Source organism: Enhydra lutris, unplaced genomic scaffold, assembly GCF_002288905.1.
Source record: "Enhydra lutris kenyoni isolate GAN:26980312 unplaced genomic scaffold, ASM228890v2 scaffoldscaffold20, whole genome shotgun sequence".
NCBI classification, from domain to species: domain Eukaryota; kingdom Metazoa; phylum Chordata; class Mammalia; order Carnivora; family Mustelidae; genus Enhydra; species Enhydra lutris.
The window spans coordinates 6,922,502-6,943,019 of NW_019154104.1; the positions used below are offsets into that span (position 1 = coordinate 6,922,502).

A 20,518-nucleotide genomic window follows, 5' to 3' on the forward strand; every position below is an offset into this window, starting at 1 on the left:
GAGAGAGCTGTGGAGAAAGAGACACTGCGTGGAGGTAAAGTTTCTCATCAAGGAAAGGTACCGGGAAGTAAGATAAGGAGCCTGTGTGAGGCTTGAACCAAAAGCCAATAATTAAAGACTGGTTTATGAGGAAATTTTTATTATAATTAAACCAAGCCTATAAATAAGACAGGGCATGGATAACCCGAAGATTTGAACTCAAAAGAAGACACATGATTCTGGGAAAGTATCCTAGACCAAGAAACAATTGGTAATAATAGTTGAGATTCAAGGCACATGGGGCTTGTCTGTACTAAGGTTTTTATATTTCTTTTAAAAAAGGAAAAAAAAAGAAATAAAAAACGTGTCTTAACTTTAAATTAAGGAAGAAGAGGGCCTGGGTGGCTCACTTAAGTGTCTGCCTTTGGCTCAGGTCGCGATCTCAGGGTTGTGGGACGAAGAAGACCTGCTTTCTGGTCTGTGCTCAGCTGGGAGTCTGCTTGAAGATTTCCTCTCCCTCTGCCGCACCCCCCCCCCAACTCATGCTTGTGCGCTCTCTCTCTCAAATAAATAAATCTTTTTAAAAAGATAAATAAAGGAAGAAATTTGGCTATTATTTGGTCAGTCATATTTTCAAGGAAGAAGCATGCTTGACTCAAGTTTTTTTTTATTTTCTCAGTCACACCTGGAGAGATCCTATCTGCTGAGTTAATGTACTCAGAGCAAATGTAACAAGAGTGCTTTTAACTTTTATCAGTACAGTGATAACTTGCAAAGTTCACCACGATTTTCTGAAGAAGGCAGGGTACATGTTATTTTCCCTATGAAGAAACAGACTCAGGGACTGGCTCACTCAGGAGGGGTAAGGGGCGGAGCCAGGACTTGGAGGTGGAGGCTTGTGACATCAGTCGAGCGCTCTTGGCGTTAGGAGGAGCTAGTGGCTGCAATTGGAACTGCAGGCATAGCCCATTAGAGAAAATCTAAATAACCACAGGTACCAAAACAGCAAAAGTTGAAATCTCTTTCATGGCTTTGGAAAATGCAGTTGCACTTATAAGTGAAGTAATAAAATCTCAATTAATTGGCTAAAGTCTGTGAAGTTGTAATATACAATAAATTATTTTTCTAATCACTTTTGGGAAATGAAGCAATCTTCATAACTTTGCCCCAAAACCAAGGTTCTTTTGTTCAAACAACTTTTTAAAAAAGATTTATTTATTTACTAGAGAAAGCATGAGTGGGGGAGGGGGGAATGTGTTGGCAAAGAGAGAATCCTCAAGCAGACTCCCTGTTGAGCGTGGGAACTGGTGGAGGGCTCCATCCTAGGACCCTGAGATCAGTACCTGAGCCGAAATGGAAAGAGTCAGCTGTCCCACCGATTGAGCCACCCAGGTGCCCCCAAACAACTATTTTTTATGCCAGTCTTCGGAAGGATTTATAAACTTCTCTATTCATCTTAAAAGAAAAACTGTGGTTGTGGTTAAATACATGACTAATGTTTACAATTTGTTCCTTTGATAAATAATTCCAGACTACAGTGCTTTTGTGATTCTTTATAACTTCTCTTTAAAGGTTTTTTGTTGGTATGTATGTGCTCTCTCTTGCTGGAGAAAGTATTACCCATCATTTCCTGCTGCTGTCAACATGCTATTTAATAAACCCTTTTTCCTTTAATTTGTCATCTTTTAACCTACTTTGAATTGGATAATCAGTTCACTTAACTCATTAAAAACATGGAATAAGAAAAAAAAAGTTCATAAAGAAGAACAGAAATTTCTTTTTTTGTTAGGGACATATACTTAACTGACTGACATATATTTTTCATTACACACTTTTTTGCCTATTTTGTGTTAATTCAGTTATGTTCAGAGAGTTTCCAGATATTGTCTAAACTGTACAAAATCTTGACCTAAGTATAGGTATTGGGAAATAGGAAATACTAACTCCTGGCTAGATCCATCTGTTTCTGGCTCATTTTTTTCCTTAGACTTTTTCAAATGACGATGATGATTGCATGTTTACCCTTTGAGGAAGTGCTGAACTGTTTTCCATAGTGGCTGAACCGTTTTGTTTTCCCACTAGTAATGTATAAGTTCTCCAGTTTCTCCACAGTCTCACCAACACTTTTTATTTTTTAAATTATAGCCAGCCTAATGGGTATGGTCCTCCATAGTACCGTATCTTATTGTGGTATCTGAACTGCATTTCCCCAGTGACTAAAAATATTGAGCATCTTTTCATGTACTTACTGGCTATTTGCTTATATTCTTTGGAGAAGTATCTTCAAGTCATTTGCCTATTTTATAATCGAGTTGTCTGGCTTTTTTTTTTTTAAGATTTTATTTATTTATTTGACAGAGAGACAGAGAGCATAAGAGGGGAGACGATCAGAGGGAGAAGCAGACTCCTTGCTGAGCAGGGAGCCTGATGCGGGACTCGCTCCCGGGATTCCGGGATCATGACCTGAGCCGAAGGCAGTCGCTTAACCAGCTGAGCCACCCAGGCGCCCGAGTTGTCTGGCTTTTTATTATATAAGAGTTCTTCATATATCCAGATACTAGACCCTTAATCAAATATGATTTGCAAATATTTTCTCCCATTCTATAGTTGTCTTTTTACTTTCTTGATTTGGTCCTTTGATAAACATAGTTTTAAATTTTGAAAAAGTCAGATTTATCCGTTTTTTTCCTTTTTTGCTCATACTTTTGGTGTCATACATAAGAATCCATTTCCAAATTCAAGATCATGAAGATTTACCTCTGTTTTCTTCTAAAGAATTTTATAGTTTAGTTCTTATATTTATGTTGTTGATTCAGTTTGATTAATTTTTATATACTGTGTGAAGTAGGGTCTAACTTCATTTTTTGCATTTTTTGTTTGTTTATTTTGAGGGAGAGAATGTGTACATGTGAGTGGGGGAGGGACAGAGAGAGAGGGAGAGAATCCTGAGCAGGCTCCATTTCCAGCATAGAGCTTGATGCAGGGCTTGACCCCATCACCCAAGACCATGTCCTGAGCCGAAATCAAAGAGTTGGCTGCTCAACCTACTGAGCCACGCAGGCACCCCTTTGGTTTTACATGTTGATCTTTGGTTGTCTTAGAACCATTTGTTGAAGAGACTCTTCTTTCTCCACTGAATGGTCTTAGCATTCTTGCTGAAAATCTGTTGACCATGGATGCACAGGTTTATTTCTGGACTCAATTTTATAACATTAATCTATGTGTCTCTATTATACCAGTACCTCACTATTTTGATTAAGGTAGCTTTATAGTAAGTTTTAAAATCAGAAAATAGGAGTCCTCCAGCTTTATTCTTTTTTGTTATTGTTTTGGCTGCTCAAGGCCCCTAGTAATTCCATATGAGCTCGAGAATTTGCTCTCTCTGAAAAAAGGGATTGCATTTGAATCTGTAGATCACGGGGTACCTGGGTGGCTCAGTGGGTTAAGCCTCTGTCTTCAGCTCGGGTCATGGTCTCGGGGTCCTGGGATCGAGCCCCGCATCAGGCTCTCTGCTCAGCAGGGAGCCTGCTTTCCCCTCTCTCTCTGTCTGTCTCTCTACCTACTTGTGATCTCTCTTTCTGTGTCAAATAAATAAATAAAATCTAATAAAAAAAAAGAATCTGTAGATCACTTTGGATAGTTTTGCCATCTTAATAATATTAAGTGTTACAGTTTATGAACACAGGATGTCTTTTCATTTAATTTCTTTCAGCAGTGAAGGGGTGCTTGGCTGGCTCAGTCAGGAAAGCATGTGACTCTTGATCTCAGGCTCATGAGTTCAAGCCCCACATTGGACATGGAGCCTACTTAAAAAACAATAGCAATAATTTCGTTCAGCCATGTTTTATATTGTTCAGTATACAAACTTTTTCACTTCATTTATTTTTAGAATTTTTATTCTTTTGGATGCTATTATAAATGAAATCTTTTTTTTTTTCATTTAACCAATAACTTTTAAAAGCTTTATTGAAATAGAATTCACATAGCATACAATTCACCCATTAAAGCATGCAATTCAGTGGTTTTTGGCATATTCAGAGTTGTGCATCCATCACCACCATCAGTTTTAGAATATTAAATCATTTTTTAAAATTTATTTTTAAATTTTGCAATTCCTGGTGTGTAGAATCCATGCTGATTTGTGCATGTTGGTTTTGTACCCTTCAGCTTTGCTGAGTTTATTAGTTCTAGTTTTTTTTTTTTTTTTAAGATTTTATTTATTTATTTGACAGAGAGAGAGAGAGATCACAAGTAGGCAGAGAGGCAGACAGAGAGAGAGGGAGAAACAGGCTCCCTGCTGAGCAGAGAGCCTGATGTGGGGCTCGATCCCAGGACCCTGAGATCATGACCTGAGCTGAAGGGAGAGGTTTAACCCTCTGAGCCACCAAGGTGCCCCAGCTCTAGTCTTTTTTGTGTCAATTCAGAAATTATGTATTTTCCCTTCATATTAACAATATGTTACATTGATTCTTTTGTATGTTGAACTACTCTTGCATTTCTGGGATAAATCCCACTTGGTTGTGGTGTATGATCGTTTTGATATGTTGTTTGATTCAGTTCATGTCTATTACATCTGTATTTATAAAAGATACTAGCCTATAGTTTTCTTTTCTAATGGTGTTTTTTGTCTGTTTGGGGCATGAGGATAATGCTGTCCTATAGATGAGGTAGGGAGTATTCTCCCCTCTTCTTTGATTCCCCCCCCCCACTTTGTTTTTTGGATGGATTTTAAATTATTTTGAAAAACTAATTATCCAGATGCTCAAGATTGTTATCTAAGGCAAAGCCCCCAAAATGGACTTGCACAGAAAATTTTATGCCTGATGAGAATTTAATGACATTTTGTTGGTCAAACTCTACCTATCCATCTTAGAAACAAACTGTATTGTAGTCATAAAATCTCAGGCAATCAGATGTTATTTCATTATATATGTGTAGAAATTGTAAGGAAGCACCGAATCCAAGGATTATGGTGTTATGAGATTTTAGTTACCCATATGTATGTAAGCATTCCTAGTGGCAATTTTATTAATTCATTATTTTTTAAAAATAAGTTATTTATTTGAGAATGAGCGAAAGCAAGAAAGATCACAGAGGGAGAGGGAGATACAGACTCACCACTGAGCAGAGAGCCCAAAGTAAGGCACAATCCTAGGACCCTGGGACCATGACCTGAGCCAAAGGCAGAGGCTTTGACTGAGCCACCCAGGCATCCCTCTAGTGGCAATTTTAGAAATATAATACCTCCTTGGAATATTTAACAAGATATAAACGTGATTTTGGCTAGGCTTAACTACTTCTTAGATAGAACTTGAACACAAGAGCAAGTACCAAAGCAAATACTTTACTACATATAATCAGTTAATGTTCAAATGTCCAAAACCTTAGACTTTCCACAAATATAATAGCTGATCAGCAAATAATTTGGTATATCTATTATTTTCAGCCATTTGTACAATTAGATAAAGTCCTTGCTACTCTTTTATAAGATATATAATTCATAAAAAACTAATTATGGTGTAATTTTACAAATGTATTTCCCTTTCTATTTGATTTTCTGTCTATATGTGACATGAGTATAAATGCATTGCTAAAATAAACTTTTAGCATATTTTAAGAATGAGTTTCTTTTAGAAGGTACTTTTTTAGAATGCCAGTAGATTATTCAGGTTTTCTTCTTTTAATTATCTCATGATTGGTTCACAAGGTACAACAACAAATTATATAGTAAACCTATAGTGTTTTTGCCTGTGTTGTTTTTAAAGTAGGCTCCATGCCCAGTGTGGGGCTTGAACTCATGACCCTGAGATCAAGAGCCGCATGCCTACCAACTGAGCCAGCCAGGCACCTCTATAGTAAACTTACAGTTTTATAACTATTTAGATATTTGTGTTTGGAGCATTGAAGTCCAACTATATTTTAGGGGAAAAGTAATATATACAAAGAGTATTTTTAAGACGTTTTAATTTTGGTTAAAAGTGACATACCATTGTGACCCAAATACTTTTAGATCCTAAGGGATGCTCAGCTTTCTGGTTTAAGGGCAAAAAATAAGTATTTGTAGAATTAAGTTCATGACAATAGTATGTGTTATAGACCAAACAAAGTACATTCAATCCAATTCTTTTTTTTTTTTTAAGATTTTATTTATTTATTTGACAGAGAGAGAGAGAGCACAAGCAGGGAGAGTGGGAGAGGAAGCAGACTCTCTGCTGAGCGGGAAGCCTGATGTGGGGCTCGATCCCAGCCAAAGGCAGAGGCCCAACTACTGAGCCATGCAGGTGCCCCACATTCAATCCAATTCTAAGATGAAACACAAAACATAAATACAATTAACAAAATGTGTTGTAATCAGTCCATATAAATGGAAGTAATTAGAAAATTATTTTTGAGGGGGGTGTATAATTTATTTTGTTGATGTTTAGTAGAGTGGGTAAAACTAAATAATCATTGGAAAATACAGTGGCTTTTCGGGGCACCTGGGTGGCTCAGTTGGTTAAGTGTCTAACTCTCGATTTCAGCTCAGGAGGTGATCTCAGGGCTGTGAGTCCTGTGTTGGCTCCACACTCAGCAGGGAGTCTGGTGGAGATTCTTTCTCTCCCTCTCCCTGTAATGCTCTGCCCCTGCTCTCTCTCTCTAAAATAAATAAGTAAAATCTTTTTAGGGATGCCTGGGTGGCTCAGTTCGTTAAGCGTCTGCCTTCAGCTCAGGTCATGATCCTTAGGGTCCTGGGATTGAGACAGGCATTGGGCTCCCTACCCAGGGGGGAGCCTCCTTCTCCCTCTCCTCCCCATTTGTGCTCTCTCTTGCTATCTCTGTCTCTCTCTCCCTCAAATAAATAAATAAACATCTAAAAAAAATATAGTGGTTTTCTAGTGACAAAACACATTCATTTAAGTTTGGTATTGTGTTCGCACGATGGAGGTGTGAAGGAGATATTACTTACACTTATTATTACCCCCTTTTACATTTGGGAAAATGGAATTGGTCTGATTGACTTTTCTTCCTCCCAGTTTAGCAAGTGAGAATTAGTAATTAAACCCAGGACTTCAGACTTTAAGTATCGGTTTTTTGGTTAAATGAGACTTTTCTTTTCTCTAAGTTGCAGTTCAAAAGAAAGAAGTAATAGTATCCATTTTCTATAAATGCAATAGATACTCTATCCTTACAGATAACGTGTAATTTATAAAGATAATTATAACTTCAGAAAATAGCTCACAATAAGACGCAGACTTTCTGCTATATTAAAGTACGTGTGGATTTTCAAAAGTTGACTTCTGTGCAGCTTCTCAAGGATAGGTTGTTCATACACCAGTTCCTATATAACTCTAGGGGGCAGTGTGCTGTAGTGCAGTGGTTTTCACCCACCAATGGGCATAGGAATTACTTGGGAGTTGAATAGCTCTGGAGAGCTCAAGAAGCTCTCCAGGTAATTCTGGTAGAAGTGGTCCAGGGACAATCCTTAGACAAACACTGGCTTTAGAGTTTCACACACACATATCTGTTTCATGAGGTAGTGGTGGTGATTTGATATACGATATTATTGTCCTTCTTGGGACAAAACCTGGTACATAGGAAATGTTCAGAATATTTCATTCATATATAATGGCTTGGGTGACAACTAAGAAGCCAGGGAATACTCGTTCCTTCAACAAAATTTACTGAATTCCTGCACCATTCTGGGTCTTTGGTTACAAAGGGGAAATGGACACATTCCTCACTTTTGTCGAGTTTATTTGATTAAGAGACTCATTTTAAAGCTATAGTTCTTCCTTTGTAAAAAGTTGTAAGATGAAATGAATATAAAGAGAATGTTTGTATACTCTTTTCACCTGTAAATTAAAGAGTCATTTTTTATTTGAATGAGGATTATAGGTTAAAAATATAGCCTGAATATTATTATTTCTTGTTTTATTGTTGCTCTAAAGCTGTATTTTCCAATACAGTGTCACTAGAGACTTGCAGCTATTTAATTTAAGGCAATTAAAATTAAATAACATTAAATATTTATTTCCTCAGCTGCACTAACCACATTCCAGGTGCTCGATAGCCACAGGCAGCTAGTGGCTGCTATACTGGGAGACAGAATATTTCCATCATCATAGAAAGTTCTGTTCGGCTGTGTTGCTCTAGAGTCTAGAACAAAGCAGGGAATTTTTCCAGTTGCCTTGATCTGTAAACTGATTTTGAGATAAATATTAGCAGTGTCCTGAGCCTGTCATTTTAATGCTTAAGTGCATTAATAACCTTTTCAGCTTGACCAAGCCCAGAGCTAGTATCGATTTCCCTGAACAGTTTCATTATACAGCAAGTGCAATCTAAGTGCTAATATCTGGGCATTTTTTTTTAAACCTTCAAGTGATATCTTATTGCTCTATGTAGAGCTTTTTGTGTATTTGTGTATATGTGAGAATTTACCACTGTAAAGTTATGATTGTGTTAAATTTGTATCTAATAAATTTGGAGGGGCAAAGAAGAGTTGCAGTTGTACCTATATTTCTAGAATTTACAATATTTACATGAAATAATTTATGTAAGAAGCCAAATTCAAGAGTAGTGAGAAGTTGGATTAACACTATCTGATCAGTATTCTAGAGAAAACCCCAACTGTACTTATAAAATACTAATTATGATACATTTAGTATTTTGACAATTTTAAAACTAAACATTTATTCAGTATATGTTATTTTGTTGTTAAAACTCTGTAAAATGGTGTAGCACCTGCTACATTCTGATGTCTAGGTCGTGAATGCATTTTTCTGTGCAGAGTTCAAAAAACAGTCTGCAAGAGTAGTTGACTTTTCACCTCTTTTTCCTGCATGTATCTAGATATATATGGGGGGGGGTGTCTTGCGTCTTTTCTTCGGGTTTCGGTATTGTCCCTTTTTGAGAAGAGAAGCAATAGGAGACTGATGTCACTTGGTCCCAGGTCACGGACCAGAGCAGTGAGAAGAATAGACATTCTCCTGTACACGTCTGCCTCCATCAGTGACTCTCCCTCTTTCCAGATCACTTACTTCAGCCTCTGGTACCACAACAAGCAAAACCAGCGCCGGTGGGTAGATCTGGAAAAACCTCTCAAGAAGCAGCTGGATAAACACGCTGTGGAACCCACCGTCTATTTTGGAGTGGTGTTTTATGTGCCTTCGGTTTCTCAGCTGCAGCAGGAGATTACCAGGTGAGAAATAACACGCTCTCTGTTTTTAGGAAACACTCTTAGTGAGATAAAAAAGGGACACCGAGGGACACTGAGGTTAAGGTCAGGAGATCAGACTAACGGTGGCCTCCGGCGCCCATGTGCAGCCACATGATTACATGGTGGCCGCGGTCTGTGGTTGTCTGAGGGCTTCCCTGTGCGGAGCAAGAGTTACAGTTTCGCACAGACTGGACGTTAAAGGGGAAGATGATGTTTTTCTCTGGACTGTGAACTCCTCTTGTAGTGCTGCCCTCTTCAAATTTGTTCGTTTGGTTGTTTCTAGTCTTCGTAACACTGAAATGAGAGAGGAGATTTTAGAAAGTTTCAGAATCTGTATTCTTTCCTCAGGGAAATGTGCAGAAGGGTTCTTAAAGTTCTCCGACTGCAGGCGCTGTATATTCTGTAGATAGTTGGGAGGGTACAAGAAGAGGCCAATAAGTGCACTTAGAAGGGATCAAGGCAGAAAGGGAAGAGCATATTAAGGAGTGGGATAGAGGAACTAAATGTTTGTTTGGTTTTTTCTTGAGAACAAACCAAAAAACAAGGAATAAAATTTGGAATCCGTGAGTCTTCCTTTCAAATTCTCCCAAATCCACCACTACCTTGTCTTTGGAACCCTATTTAGTATTACTTTTCAGCCAAGCCGGACTACTTAGAATGCCCTGAACATGCCGCGTGCCTTTTCATCTTTGGGTTCTAGATCTTTTGTATTTATGTACTGGAATCCTACTCATCCTCTGAATTTTAGTTTAAAAGGCACCTCCTCCCTGAAGTTTCTGTGGTCCCTAGGCTGGAATGAGCTTTGCCTTCTCTGGACTGCCCTACAGTTTGCTTGTACTTGTGTTAAGATGGAAGTTGTTACAGCCTTTTGTTATAGTTATTTGTGTACATAAGTTATCTTTTTCTTGGATTTTAAACCTCTGTTTTCTTTAGCTTTACCTTTAGTACAGTATCTAACACAGTGCCCTGTAGATAGTGAGAACCTGGTACTGCCCTGTGTTTGTGTAATGTTCTTTTCGAGTACTGAGTTTGCCAGTTAATTATTGCAAGAAGATATAAAACCAAAGAAGCAAGAATCAGGTAGTAGGGATAAATATGCTGACTATAAAACTGAGATGGGATAAAAATATTGATGGGAGAAGTAGACCCAAGGAGGAAAAATAACAACTGATCACTGACTCATTTATTTAAACATTCATTGAGTATATAATATGGTGTGATGTAAGAACCAGCTTCCTTACCTGGGAGATGAATGTACAAGTGAATAGGCTTTAATCCTACCCTGGTGGAGTCACTCAGAGTCTGGTGGAACTGACAGCCCATGTAGATAAACAATTACAGTTTATTATGATGATAAATGCTTTAATTAACGCTAGATTCCTAGGGGTGGGGCAGGTGGGGGGAACAAGAACTTCAGGAGGAATTTTCTAGTTAGAGGGATTAGCTTGTGCTGAGTAGGGGAGAGAATGAAAGTCACTGATGTTTTCCAGAAATTTCAGATACTACCTGGAGCAGGGAGAGGAGATTTGAAAAATAGGAATGTCCTAGTCATAAAGTCATGGTACAATGAGGAAAGACATTTTTGAATTTTTTTTTTAAGATTTTATTTATTTATTTGACACAGAGAGAGAGATCACAAGTAGGCAGGGAGGCAGGCAGAGAGAGGAAGGGAAGCGGGATCCCTGCTGAGCGGAGAGCCCAATGGGGGGCTCGATCACAGAACCCTGGGATCATGACCTAAGCCGAAAGCAGAGGCTTTTAACCCACTGAGCCACCCAGGAGCCCCGACATTTTAGAATTTTAACGGAATGGAAAGATGATATTTGTATTTTGCCAATGTCACCCATCATGGAAGGCAGCTTAGAGGTGGCAATATAATTAGGAGACCAGTTAGGTGGGTATATACTATAAACTAGACATTATTCTAGAATGTGGACCCAAACAAAGGCATTAGCTATAGGAAGGAGAGGGAGAGCAGGCCTGGTAGATTCAGTCAGTAGGAGTGCACATCGATGAGGTGTAAGAAAACCTGTTAGAGAAGTTGTTGATGAAGTTTGGCTGCATGTAACAAAAGCCGTAAATATCTTTCATTTCTTAAAGGAAGTCCAGAGGTCAGCCATACCGAGCCTAAACTGCTCCACAAAGTCTTCAGGGACCTATGTTCTTTCTTACTGTTCTACGTTGCTCAGCATGTTCTTTCCATTCGCTATGGAATCTCATTGTCAAAGAATTCTAGAGAAGGTCTAGCTATCACATTCGTATTCCAGGCAGCAAAGGGCTAAAATGGGTTCCAGTCTTAGCTAAGTCATGTTCCTTTAAGACGCCTTCTCAGTTCCTCAGTCACACTAGCCACATTTTAATACTCAGTAGCCACATGTGGCTAATGGCTCCCATATTGGACAGGACAGATAGACACTTTTATCACTGCAGGAAGTTCTGTTAGACAACACTGACCTGAACCTAACAGTTCACAGGAAAAATCAGAGACCAGATGAACATGTTAAATAACCCTACAGGAGTGCAATCAGACAAATCCAGAATGTAGGGAATTCTACATGACCCATCACACTATTTTGAATACAAATGACATAAACATAAAGAGGAAGAATTTTTCTTTTCAAAATTAAGAGAGAACTGTCAATTGAATGTGGCCTGTGGAACTTTTTTTTTTTAAGATTTTATTTATTTATTTGAGAGAGAGAGAGACAGAGTGAGAGAGCATGAGAGGGAAGGTTAGAGGGAGAAGCAGACTTCGCATGGAGCTGGGCACCTAATGTGGGACTTGATCCCAGAACTCTGGGATCATGACCTGAGCCAAAGGCAATCGCTCAACCAACTGAGCCACCCAGGTGCCCTGGAACTTGTTTAGATACTGATTTTTTTTTTTTTTTTAACTGTAAAAATATATTTTTGAGGGGCGCCTGGCTGGCTCATCCAGTAGAGCATGTATGTGACTCTTGACCTCAGGGTTATAAGTTCAAGCTCCATGTTGAGTGTAGAGATTACTTAAAAATAAAATATTAAAAAAAATACATTTTTGAGGCAATCACAACAATTGCTTATGGGCCAGGTACTGGGTAACTTTAGGACATTGTTGTCCATTTTATTGGGTATGTTAAAAACGTGTGTGTGTGTGTGTGTGTGTGTGTTCTTTTTTAAAGCTTACCTTTTATGGATATATACTAAAATATTATAAGTACGGTGCTGTGATATCTGGGATTTGACCTAAAACACTTGGGTGGGGAAGGAGAGACGGTAGAAGAACAAGGCATGGGTCAAGTTGATGTTTGAGGCTGTGTGATAAGGATGTGTGGGTTCACTGGACTTGTTCTCTCTATATCTGTTTCAAAAATTCCATAATAAAACTTAAAACATAAAAATGCCAATACTTCCACATTAGCCTTCTAATACTAGCCTAAGAAAAACAAGTGAAGGAAAAAGACTACATTTCTATATATATTATTTGAAATTTCTATTGGGGAGAATGGGGCAACCTAATTTATTATAATTACTCAATGTAATATTTCTTGTGTAAAAATATTTTATATTAGAAAGTTGATAATTTGGTAAGATTTAGATAAAACATCTATTTAGTTTTAATGAGCATTTGACTTTGGGCAAATTTATGAAATGCTTGTTGAATTAAGATGTGCAGTTTCTTGAATTCAGAAGTGTTTGTAAGGAATAAAAGTTTGCATGTTACATTTTATTGCTGCGTTGTATATTAATTCTTTTTGTAATAAACGTTGAAAAAATATATTTGTAAACCATCTTTAGCCTCACCGACATATTATCATTTTAACAAAAAGTGTTCACAGAAACTGATAATGCCTTTGAAGTAAAATTTCTTGGCCCTTTCATGTAAATACTTAAATATATACATACCTGTATGCATATACACATACATGTATATAAACATATATAGAGATGTATGCATATCCATATATATACATATACCCTGCTTGCTTCCATTAAAGGATTTTGGGAATAATACAATGAGATAATAATAAAAGCAACCATTTCCCTTTCTTACTCTATGTCAGGCATTGTTCTAAGCCCTTTATATTTAATCATTCATTAATCCTCACAACAAGTCCTACAAAGTAGATATTATTGTCCAGTTTGTAGTTGAAGAAACCAAGACACAGAAAGGCTAAATATTTTGCCCAGGGTTACACTGCCAGTATGGAGCTGGGATTTAATTTAATTTTATTTTATTTTTTAATTTTTTTATTTATTTACTTGACAGACAGAGATCATAGGCAGGCAGAGAGAGAGGGGGAAGCAGGCTCCCCGCAGAGCAGAGAGCCCGATGTGGGGCTCCATCCCAGGACCCTGGGATCATGACCTGAGCCGAAGGCAGAGGCTTTAACCCACTGAGCCACCCAGGCGCCCCTGGAGCTGGGATTTTAAACTCAAGCAGGCTGCCTTCTGAGTCCTTGTTCTCAAGCATTGTATTCATATGGACTCTAGGATAAAAAAACTAAAGAGATGTGATAAAAATACTAGAAAAGCCCTTACCTGGAGATTTGTGACAGTTAAAGACATGCACTTTGAGGCCGTCCTGACCTGGATTCAAACTGCAGCTCAGGCTACCTTTGCGGATGTGAGCATATCCCTTCACGTCTGAGCTTTGGCACCTCATCGGTACAAGTAGCGGCCATTATATGGTGGAGCTGGTGGTTAAGAGGGTAATGAGAGGGGAAGCAGTGTGCCTGTGCCTGGGTTCTAACTCTGAGCTTCATGGCAGTCAAGGCAAAAGAAGGAATATTCTGAGTCCCATCATCCTTTATCTGATAAAAAGCATATCAGTTTGCAAACATGACAGATTTTCTTTTTTTTTCTTCTTTTTTTAAAAATTAACATATAATGTATTATTTGCCTCAGGGGTACACGTCTGTGAATCATCAGTCTTATACACTTCACGGCACTCGCCATAGCACATACCCTCCCCAATGTCCATCACCTAGCTACCCCATCCCTAACCCCCTCACCCCCAGCAACTCTCAGTTTGTTTCCTGAGATTAAGAGTCTGTTATGGTTTGAACGTGACAGATTTTCTTGGTGTATCACTCAAAAGGAAATTTTCAGGTGGGATTTTATAGAAAAGACATTGAACCAGCAATGAACATTTGAGAGCAAATGGAATCAACTCTTCTAATAAAAAATTGTAATACAAGGCAAAAAACAAAAACAAAAACAAAAAAAACCCACACCAAAAAATAGCACATGTCTGTGGGAGACTAAATTTGGTCCAGGTATGTTGCTTCCCAGTGATTTGGTTTAAGGAAAGAACCTGGAGTATTTAGAGTGGTGTATGTGGATGACATGTTCAAGAGATAGACTTCTCTCAGTACAATCTTCTTTAAATAGGCTTCTGAAAGGAGCTGCTTCGTAGAAGGTGTGAAGTTTTCTTCTTTGACAAGATCCCAGAGCTATCAGCATTCTGCTTCTCAGTTGAGGGAAATGGATCGATTCTGCTACTAGCAGGCAGAAGGGGATAAGTTGGATCTATATTCTTATCTGAATGGATGGTGTTTTGGTGAGGTTTTTGGGTAACAAAGAATGGAGACCTCAGAGCTAGCTAAAATAAAAAAATGATATTAGGAAACCTATGAAATGATGAAAGGGGAATTCCAGTATGAACAGCGACTAGGTTGTACTTCACAGATGCCAAATCTGGGAGACATCCTGGATTCAAGATGGCCCTATTGACTGTACAGGCAGAGCATTGGTGGATCTTCATCTACCATTGTACCCCAGCATCTAGAACAATGCTTGATGTGTAGTAGGCCCTAGAAATTACAGGTTAAATGAATACATAAAAGGAAGGCAGCATAAGTCACTGTAGAACTTTGTCAGAATAGAGTCGTGATACAGATGAAACACTGCTGACCCTGCGAAGGGGTGACCATACCCCTTTTTTACTGGTGATCATTAAAACCACAGATTTGCCCAAGTTCATTCAACATGCTACATTGGGGAGCTGGAATTTCACTAGATCTGCTTGACTAAAGCTTGTGCAGGTAATTTGTGCCCCAGAGGTTGAAAGTGTAAACAGAAGTAAACCCACATTACAAGAATATTAAGAAAGCATCATAGCAGCTGTTCTTTTGGAGAGTTCATCAAAAAATATTTTAATAAGAGCCTGATCTGAAATATCAGGAAGCATTTTCTCTTGGTTTTACTATCTAGGGCTAGGGAACCTCTATCAGAACAAGTAATTTCTATCAGAGTCTTGTATTACTGGTTTACTAGTCAGAGTTTTTAAAGTAAAGATTGGCCATGGATTGTCTGTGTCTCCAACTAAACAGAACAAAATGTAGGAACTGTCTTACAGGGCATTAGAAAGGTAAACAATTGTCTTCTAGGTGGTTGTAGCTTTGAAAGAACTACAATTAAGCATAAGGGACTCAACAAATTGATTACATTTTGTGTGTGTGTGTGCCCACGTGCATGCCCGTGTATGTGTGTGTATGTATAGATATGGTCAGTGGCATTCTTGCCATTTTTTGAAGCCATCTGGGGTTAAGGTTTTCTTTGACTAGTTCATGGTCCTCTACCAAATTACTGTAAAATGCATTGCATCTCCACTGGAGGTCATATTGATACTGACTTTTTAAAATTGACTTTTTTGTAGGTATCAGTATTATCTGCAGCTGAAGAAAGATATCTTGGAAGGAAACATTCCTTGTACATTAGAACAAGCAATTCAGCTAGCAGGCTTGGCTGTTCAAGGTAAATAATGACAGTTGATGATGTAATACATATATCAGATTAAGATGTGTGTTATAACCAGGGTGCCTGGCTGCCTTAGTCAGTGGAGCACGGGCCTCTTGATCTCAGAGTTGTAAGTTAAAGCCCCATGTTGGGTGTGGACATTACTTTAAAAAAAAAAAAAAAGATCTTTAAAAAAAAAAAATGTGTGTTGGGGCGCCTGGGTGGCTCAGTCAGTTAAGCGTCTGCCTTTAGCTCTGGTCATGATCCTGGAGTCCTGGGAGATGGGGCCCCTCATCTGGCTCCAGGATCAGCAGGAAGTCTGCTTTTCCCTCTCCCTGTGCCCCATCCAACCATTCATGTCCTCTCATGCACTCTCTCTCTCCCTTGCTCTCTCTCTCAAATGGATAAATAAAATCTTTTTAAAAATCTGTGTTATAACAAAAACAGCAAGGGATTCTTAAAGTTACTGACTTCCTATAGTAGTGTTTATGTATTGGTGAAATCAGTTTTCTTGCAGGAAAAAATGAATTTGGGTTACTTCTGTGAAATAAGAGACTTTGGAAGGTTAAGCCTGGTAGCATATGTCAACAGAGCAAACAGACCAACATTAGAGCGGACACAGACACACACAGTTCAATGACTTGATCTATAGCTAACTAATATTTAGTTCAAGGACTTGATCTATAGCTAACTAGTATTTTAGGAAGAAAAATCAAACAGTGAGGTTGATGAAGTTATGTTTACTTATACTTTTTTTCTTTAAAGATTCATTTATTAATTTTTGCTGAGAGAGGGGTGGGGAGGAGCAGAGGGAGAGAATCTTCAAGCAGACTCCCTGCTGAGTGAGGAGTCTGATGCAGGGCTCAGTCCTAGGGCCCCGAGATAATGACCTGAGCTGAAATCAACAGTTGGGTGCTTAACTGATGAGCCACCCAGGGCCCTTCTGTTCACTTATACTCTAAGTATATCTCATTTATTGGGTTTCTTTCTTATGCACTTGTCCTGGATTATAGGGCATTGTCAATCATAATAGATAAAGTTTTGCATTTCACAAACAATTTTGAATTGTTTGGTTCTGTTATTTTTCATGTCTAGTCAATATGTATTTACCTGTATGTATGTACTTTGGGAAGACTTATGATGGGGCATTATTTCAAATGATAACTGGCATTTAATCTTGGAAACTGAAACTTAATCAGAATAATCATTGGCTTTAAGAGTTTTTCATAAGATCTTTGCTGAGCTGTCATTTTTTTTTTTTTGAATAACAAACAGTCTCTAAATAAATATACCTGAAGTGATCTTGAAGTGATGTGATTCCATTCCCTAGAGGTGATCACTGCTATGAACAGTTTGGTTTCTTTCTGACATCTTCCTGTGCATAAATAAGTAAGCACATGTGATTATAGGGCAGATTTTGTTTCTTTGTTAATTATTAGAAATGAGATCATAATACATATAGTTTGTAACTTATCTTTTCATTTTATTAGTGGGCATTTTTCCAAGTCAAACACAGGAATCTACCTAATTAATCTTTTTAAAAAGACTTTTTAAAATACACACTTTATATAGCTATAAGGCATATTTGACCTCTAAATCATAAGCGTACCATCTATATTCTGCATATTGAATTTAGTTGTGCATGCTTCCTGTGCAAATTAAATATAATTGACATGAATATTTGTCATTTTGTATAGCTGATTTTGGTGACTTTGATCAGTATGAATCCCAGGACTTTCTTCAGAAATTTGCCTTGTTTCCTGTGGTAAGAACTTCTTTTGACACTGGGATTTTTATAAATAGTTTATTTCCATATCCTTAATAACCCCTGGAATGAAGTCCGTATGGTAGACTGGCTAGGCTGGAATAGGGCTAAAACAGTTGACTCTTATAAACAACTCAAGTGTAAATGCTTCCCTTGTTGTAGTCACCAGTCTTTGTAAACCCACAGAGAGGGAAGGGTGTGCATTCCCTGGGCTGCAGCCAGAGAGATTTGTTTTGTGCTTGGGTGTGAGTCTAAGAGAGAGATTCCCTTCCACCTTCTGAGGAACCACACAGAGGTTTTGCTTTTACCTGAAGGCTCAAGACCTCACAGTTCTGTGGCAATGAGTGTGGCTTCTCAGTAGCAGTGTAAAAAGTAGACGGCAAGAAGACAGCGCTGTCTACTTTTTAAAGGCACGACCGATGTGACCGACAGGAGAACCGCATTGGAACACCAAGGGAGGTGGCACGATGCTCTTCTGAGCATCCACACAGCCAGCCAGGGAGTGCCAGGCTGTGCGGGGCTCAGAACTGGCTGATGGGCACTACCAGCCTGAAAGAACGCAGCTGGAACATCTCCGGGAGGAACTAGGAGGGCACGGCGGGCAGGGCGGGTGTTTGGCTCCTGAGCAGAAGCTACTTCGCTCCTTAGCAAGATCATGACCACCGGCTTCAGCAAACCCCCCACAGACCGACACTAGTCCGAATGTTGCCCGAGAGCGAGGAGAGCCACTAACCGTCAGTGGCTTGTTCACATACTTCACATACTTACGGATGTGTGTTCTCCTCAGGGGTGGTTACAAGATGAAAAAGTATTGGAAGAAGCAACCCAAAAAGTGGCCTTACTGCATCAGAAATACAGGTAACGCTAAGAAATAAGAAATGGTGAGAGTCTGGAAGCAAAGCGGGGCTGACTGTGAGCTCTGTGTTGGCACAGGGACCCTTGGCGCTCTACCACTGCTGCCACCGGGACTGCGATGGGGGGCGGGGCGCGGGGGGCTGCTCGGAGCACGTCCCGGTATCAGCTCGCTTAGTAGCGGTGTTTACTGGCGAGGATGCGGGGAGAAGTGGAAGCCGTAGTCTGCTTCACTCCCTGAGGTAAAGGGTTTGGTGGTAACATAGTCCGTGTGGGTTAGTGCAAGACCAGGGAGGCTTGTTTCCTTTGATGGTGCAGCACCCATGGGGTTTTTCTCCTCCGTCCCCCACCGCACCCTTTCCCCGCGCCTACCTTTGGAAGCTGTTTATTTTCTTCTCGGGAATCTGTGCGGAGAGCTGTGGCGCTCTGACACAGTGCTTGTTGTGTCAGAGTGCTTATCGCCCTGACCCGCGCTTCTGGGTCGGTAAGGACTTTCTTTGGTAATGCATCTGGGTGTGTCGTCTATGAGAAAAAGCCTCCCCCCAGAGGATGTTAGTCTTCGTCTAAACCAAGTACCACACAGTTCCATTACATTACATTCCTGTAACCTCTCTTTAAGGTAAACGATACTCTCTTCTTACAGATTGGAGAAACCAAGCTCAAAAAGACTAAAATCACTTGCCCACAGTTACATGGGGTAGAGATGGGATTTGAACCCAGGTCTATCTGATTATATCCTATTGTTTATCCCCTCACATTAAAAATAACCTTTGGATGGGGCGCCTGGGTGGCTCAGTGGGTTAAAGCCTCTGCCTTCCGCTCAGGTCATGATCCCAGGGTCCTGGGATCGAGCCCCACATCAGGTTCTCTGCTTGGCAGGGAGCCTGCTTCCCTCTCTCTCTCTCTCTCTTCCTGCCTCTCTGCCTACTTGTGATCTCTGTCTGTAAAATAAATAAATAAAATCTTAAAAAAAATAATAACCTTTGGTCTTTAGTCTCTCCCCACTCAAATCCGTATAGTTGCTCACTAAAGATTAATCTTAAAATATCACTTTCTTTTCATCTCCCTCCCTTTCCTTCCCAAGTGTTCATGATTCTTCTCTGGCTTTCCCCTAGCCTAAGTTCATTAGCGCTGCAATTAAAGGCTTCCCCCAAGTTGGTCGCATCCTGCCTTTCCAGCTTCACTTTTTACTGTCCCAAATGGACCTTTTTTTTTTTTCTCACTAGTATAATAGATCCTTCAGGCACACATCACCCTATCTCTTGTTACGTGCATGTACTCGTTTGTGCATCTTTTTAAAAAGGAAGTTTAGGAGGTGTCTGGGTGGCTCAGTCGGTTAAGCAACTATCTTTAGTGCTCATGTTGTGATCCTAGGGTTCTGGGATTGAACCCTGCCTCCAGCTCCCTGCTCAGCAGGGAACCTGGTTCCGCCCCTCCCCTCTGCTCGTACACAGACTCTGTCTGTCTGAAATAAATAAATAAAATCTTTAAAAAAAAATAAAAAGATAGCTTAGTACTATTGCTCTGTATGAGGCTGGATGCTGTGGCATGAAGATAAATAGAATTCCCTGCCATCATAGAATGTATTCCCTGCTTTGGAGTCTAAGGGGTAGGCAGGACAACCTACTGGGATAGTAATTATAAACTAACAATGTGATATGAGTGCAGTGGGGGAGGTGTGCATAGAATGTGCTGGGTCTGCACGGAGCAGGGGCATCTGACTTAGACTCAGGGCAATCACCGGAGCTGACAGAGGAGTGATACATAGGTCAACTCTTCCAAGATAATTAGGGATTGATCAGGTGCACGGGTGAGTGACAGGTGTGCTGGAAAGAGGGATGCGTGTGCGCAGAGGTCAGGAGGCATGAGGGAGCACCATGGCTTGGTTGCGGTGTGGGCTGCCTTGTGGACGTGGAGAAGCAGCAGAGAATGAGGCCAGGAAGGCAAGTCTCCGTGTAGTTGAGCCCCACATGGCCTTCCTACCCATCCTTGTCATTTATAGTCTT

General features: G+C 39.6%; 1 protein-coding gene across 1 annotated transcript in view; it reads left to right on the top strand.

Moving 5' to 3' along the window:
- The window catches only part of LOC111148586 (protein tyrosine phosphatase, non-receptor type 21), a 76,674-nt gene that overhangs the window by 22,673 nt on the left and 33,483 nt on the right, over positions 1 to 20,518 (top strand). The window contains exons 3-6 of the mRNA XM_022505278.1: positions 8,988 to 9,157; positions 15,816 to 15,913; positions 17,593 to 17,660; positions 18,448 to 18,518. Of these exons, the coding sequence (XP_022360986.1) occupies positions 8,988 to 9,157; positions 15,816 to 15,913; positions 17,593 to 17,660; positions 18,448 to 18,518 (407 nt within the window). The remainder of the gene's footprint in view (positions 1 to 8,987; positions 9,158 to 15,815; positions 15,914 to 17,592; positions 17,661 to 18,447; positions 18,519 to 20,518) is intronic.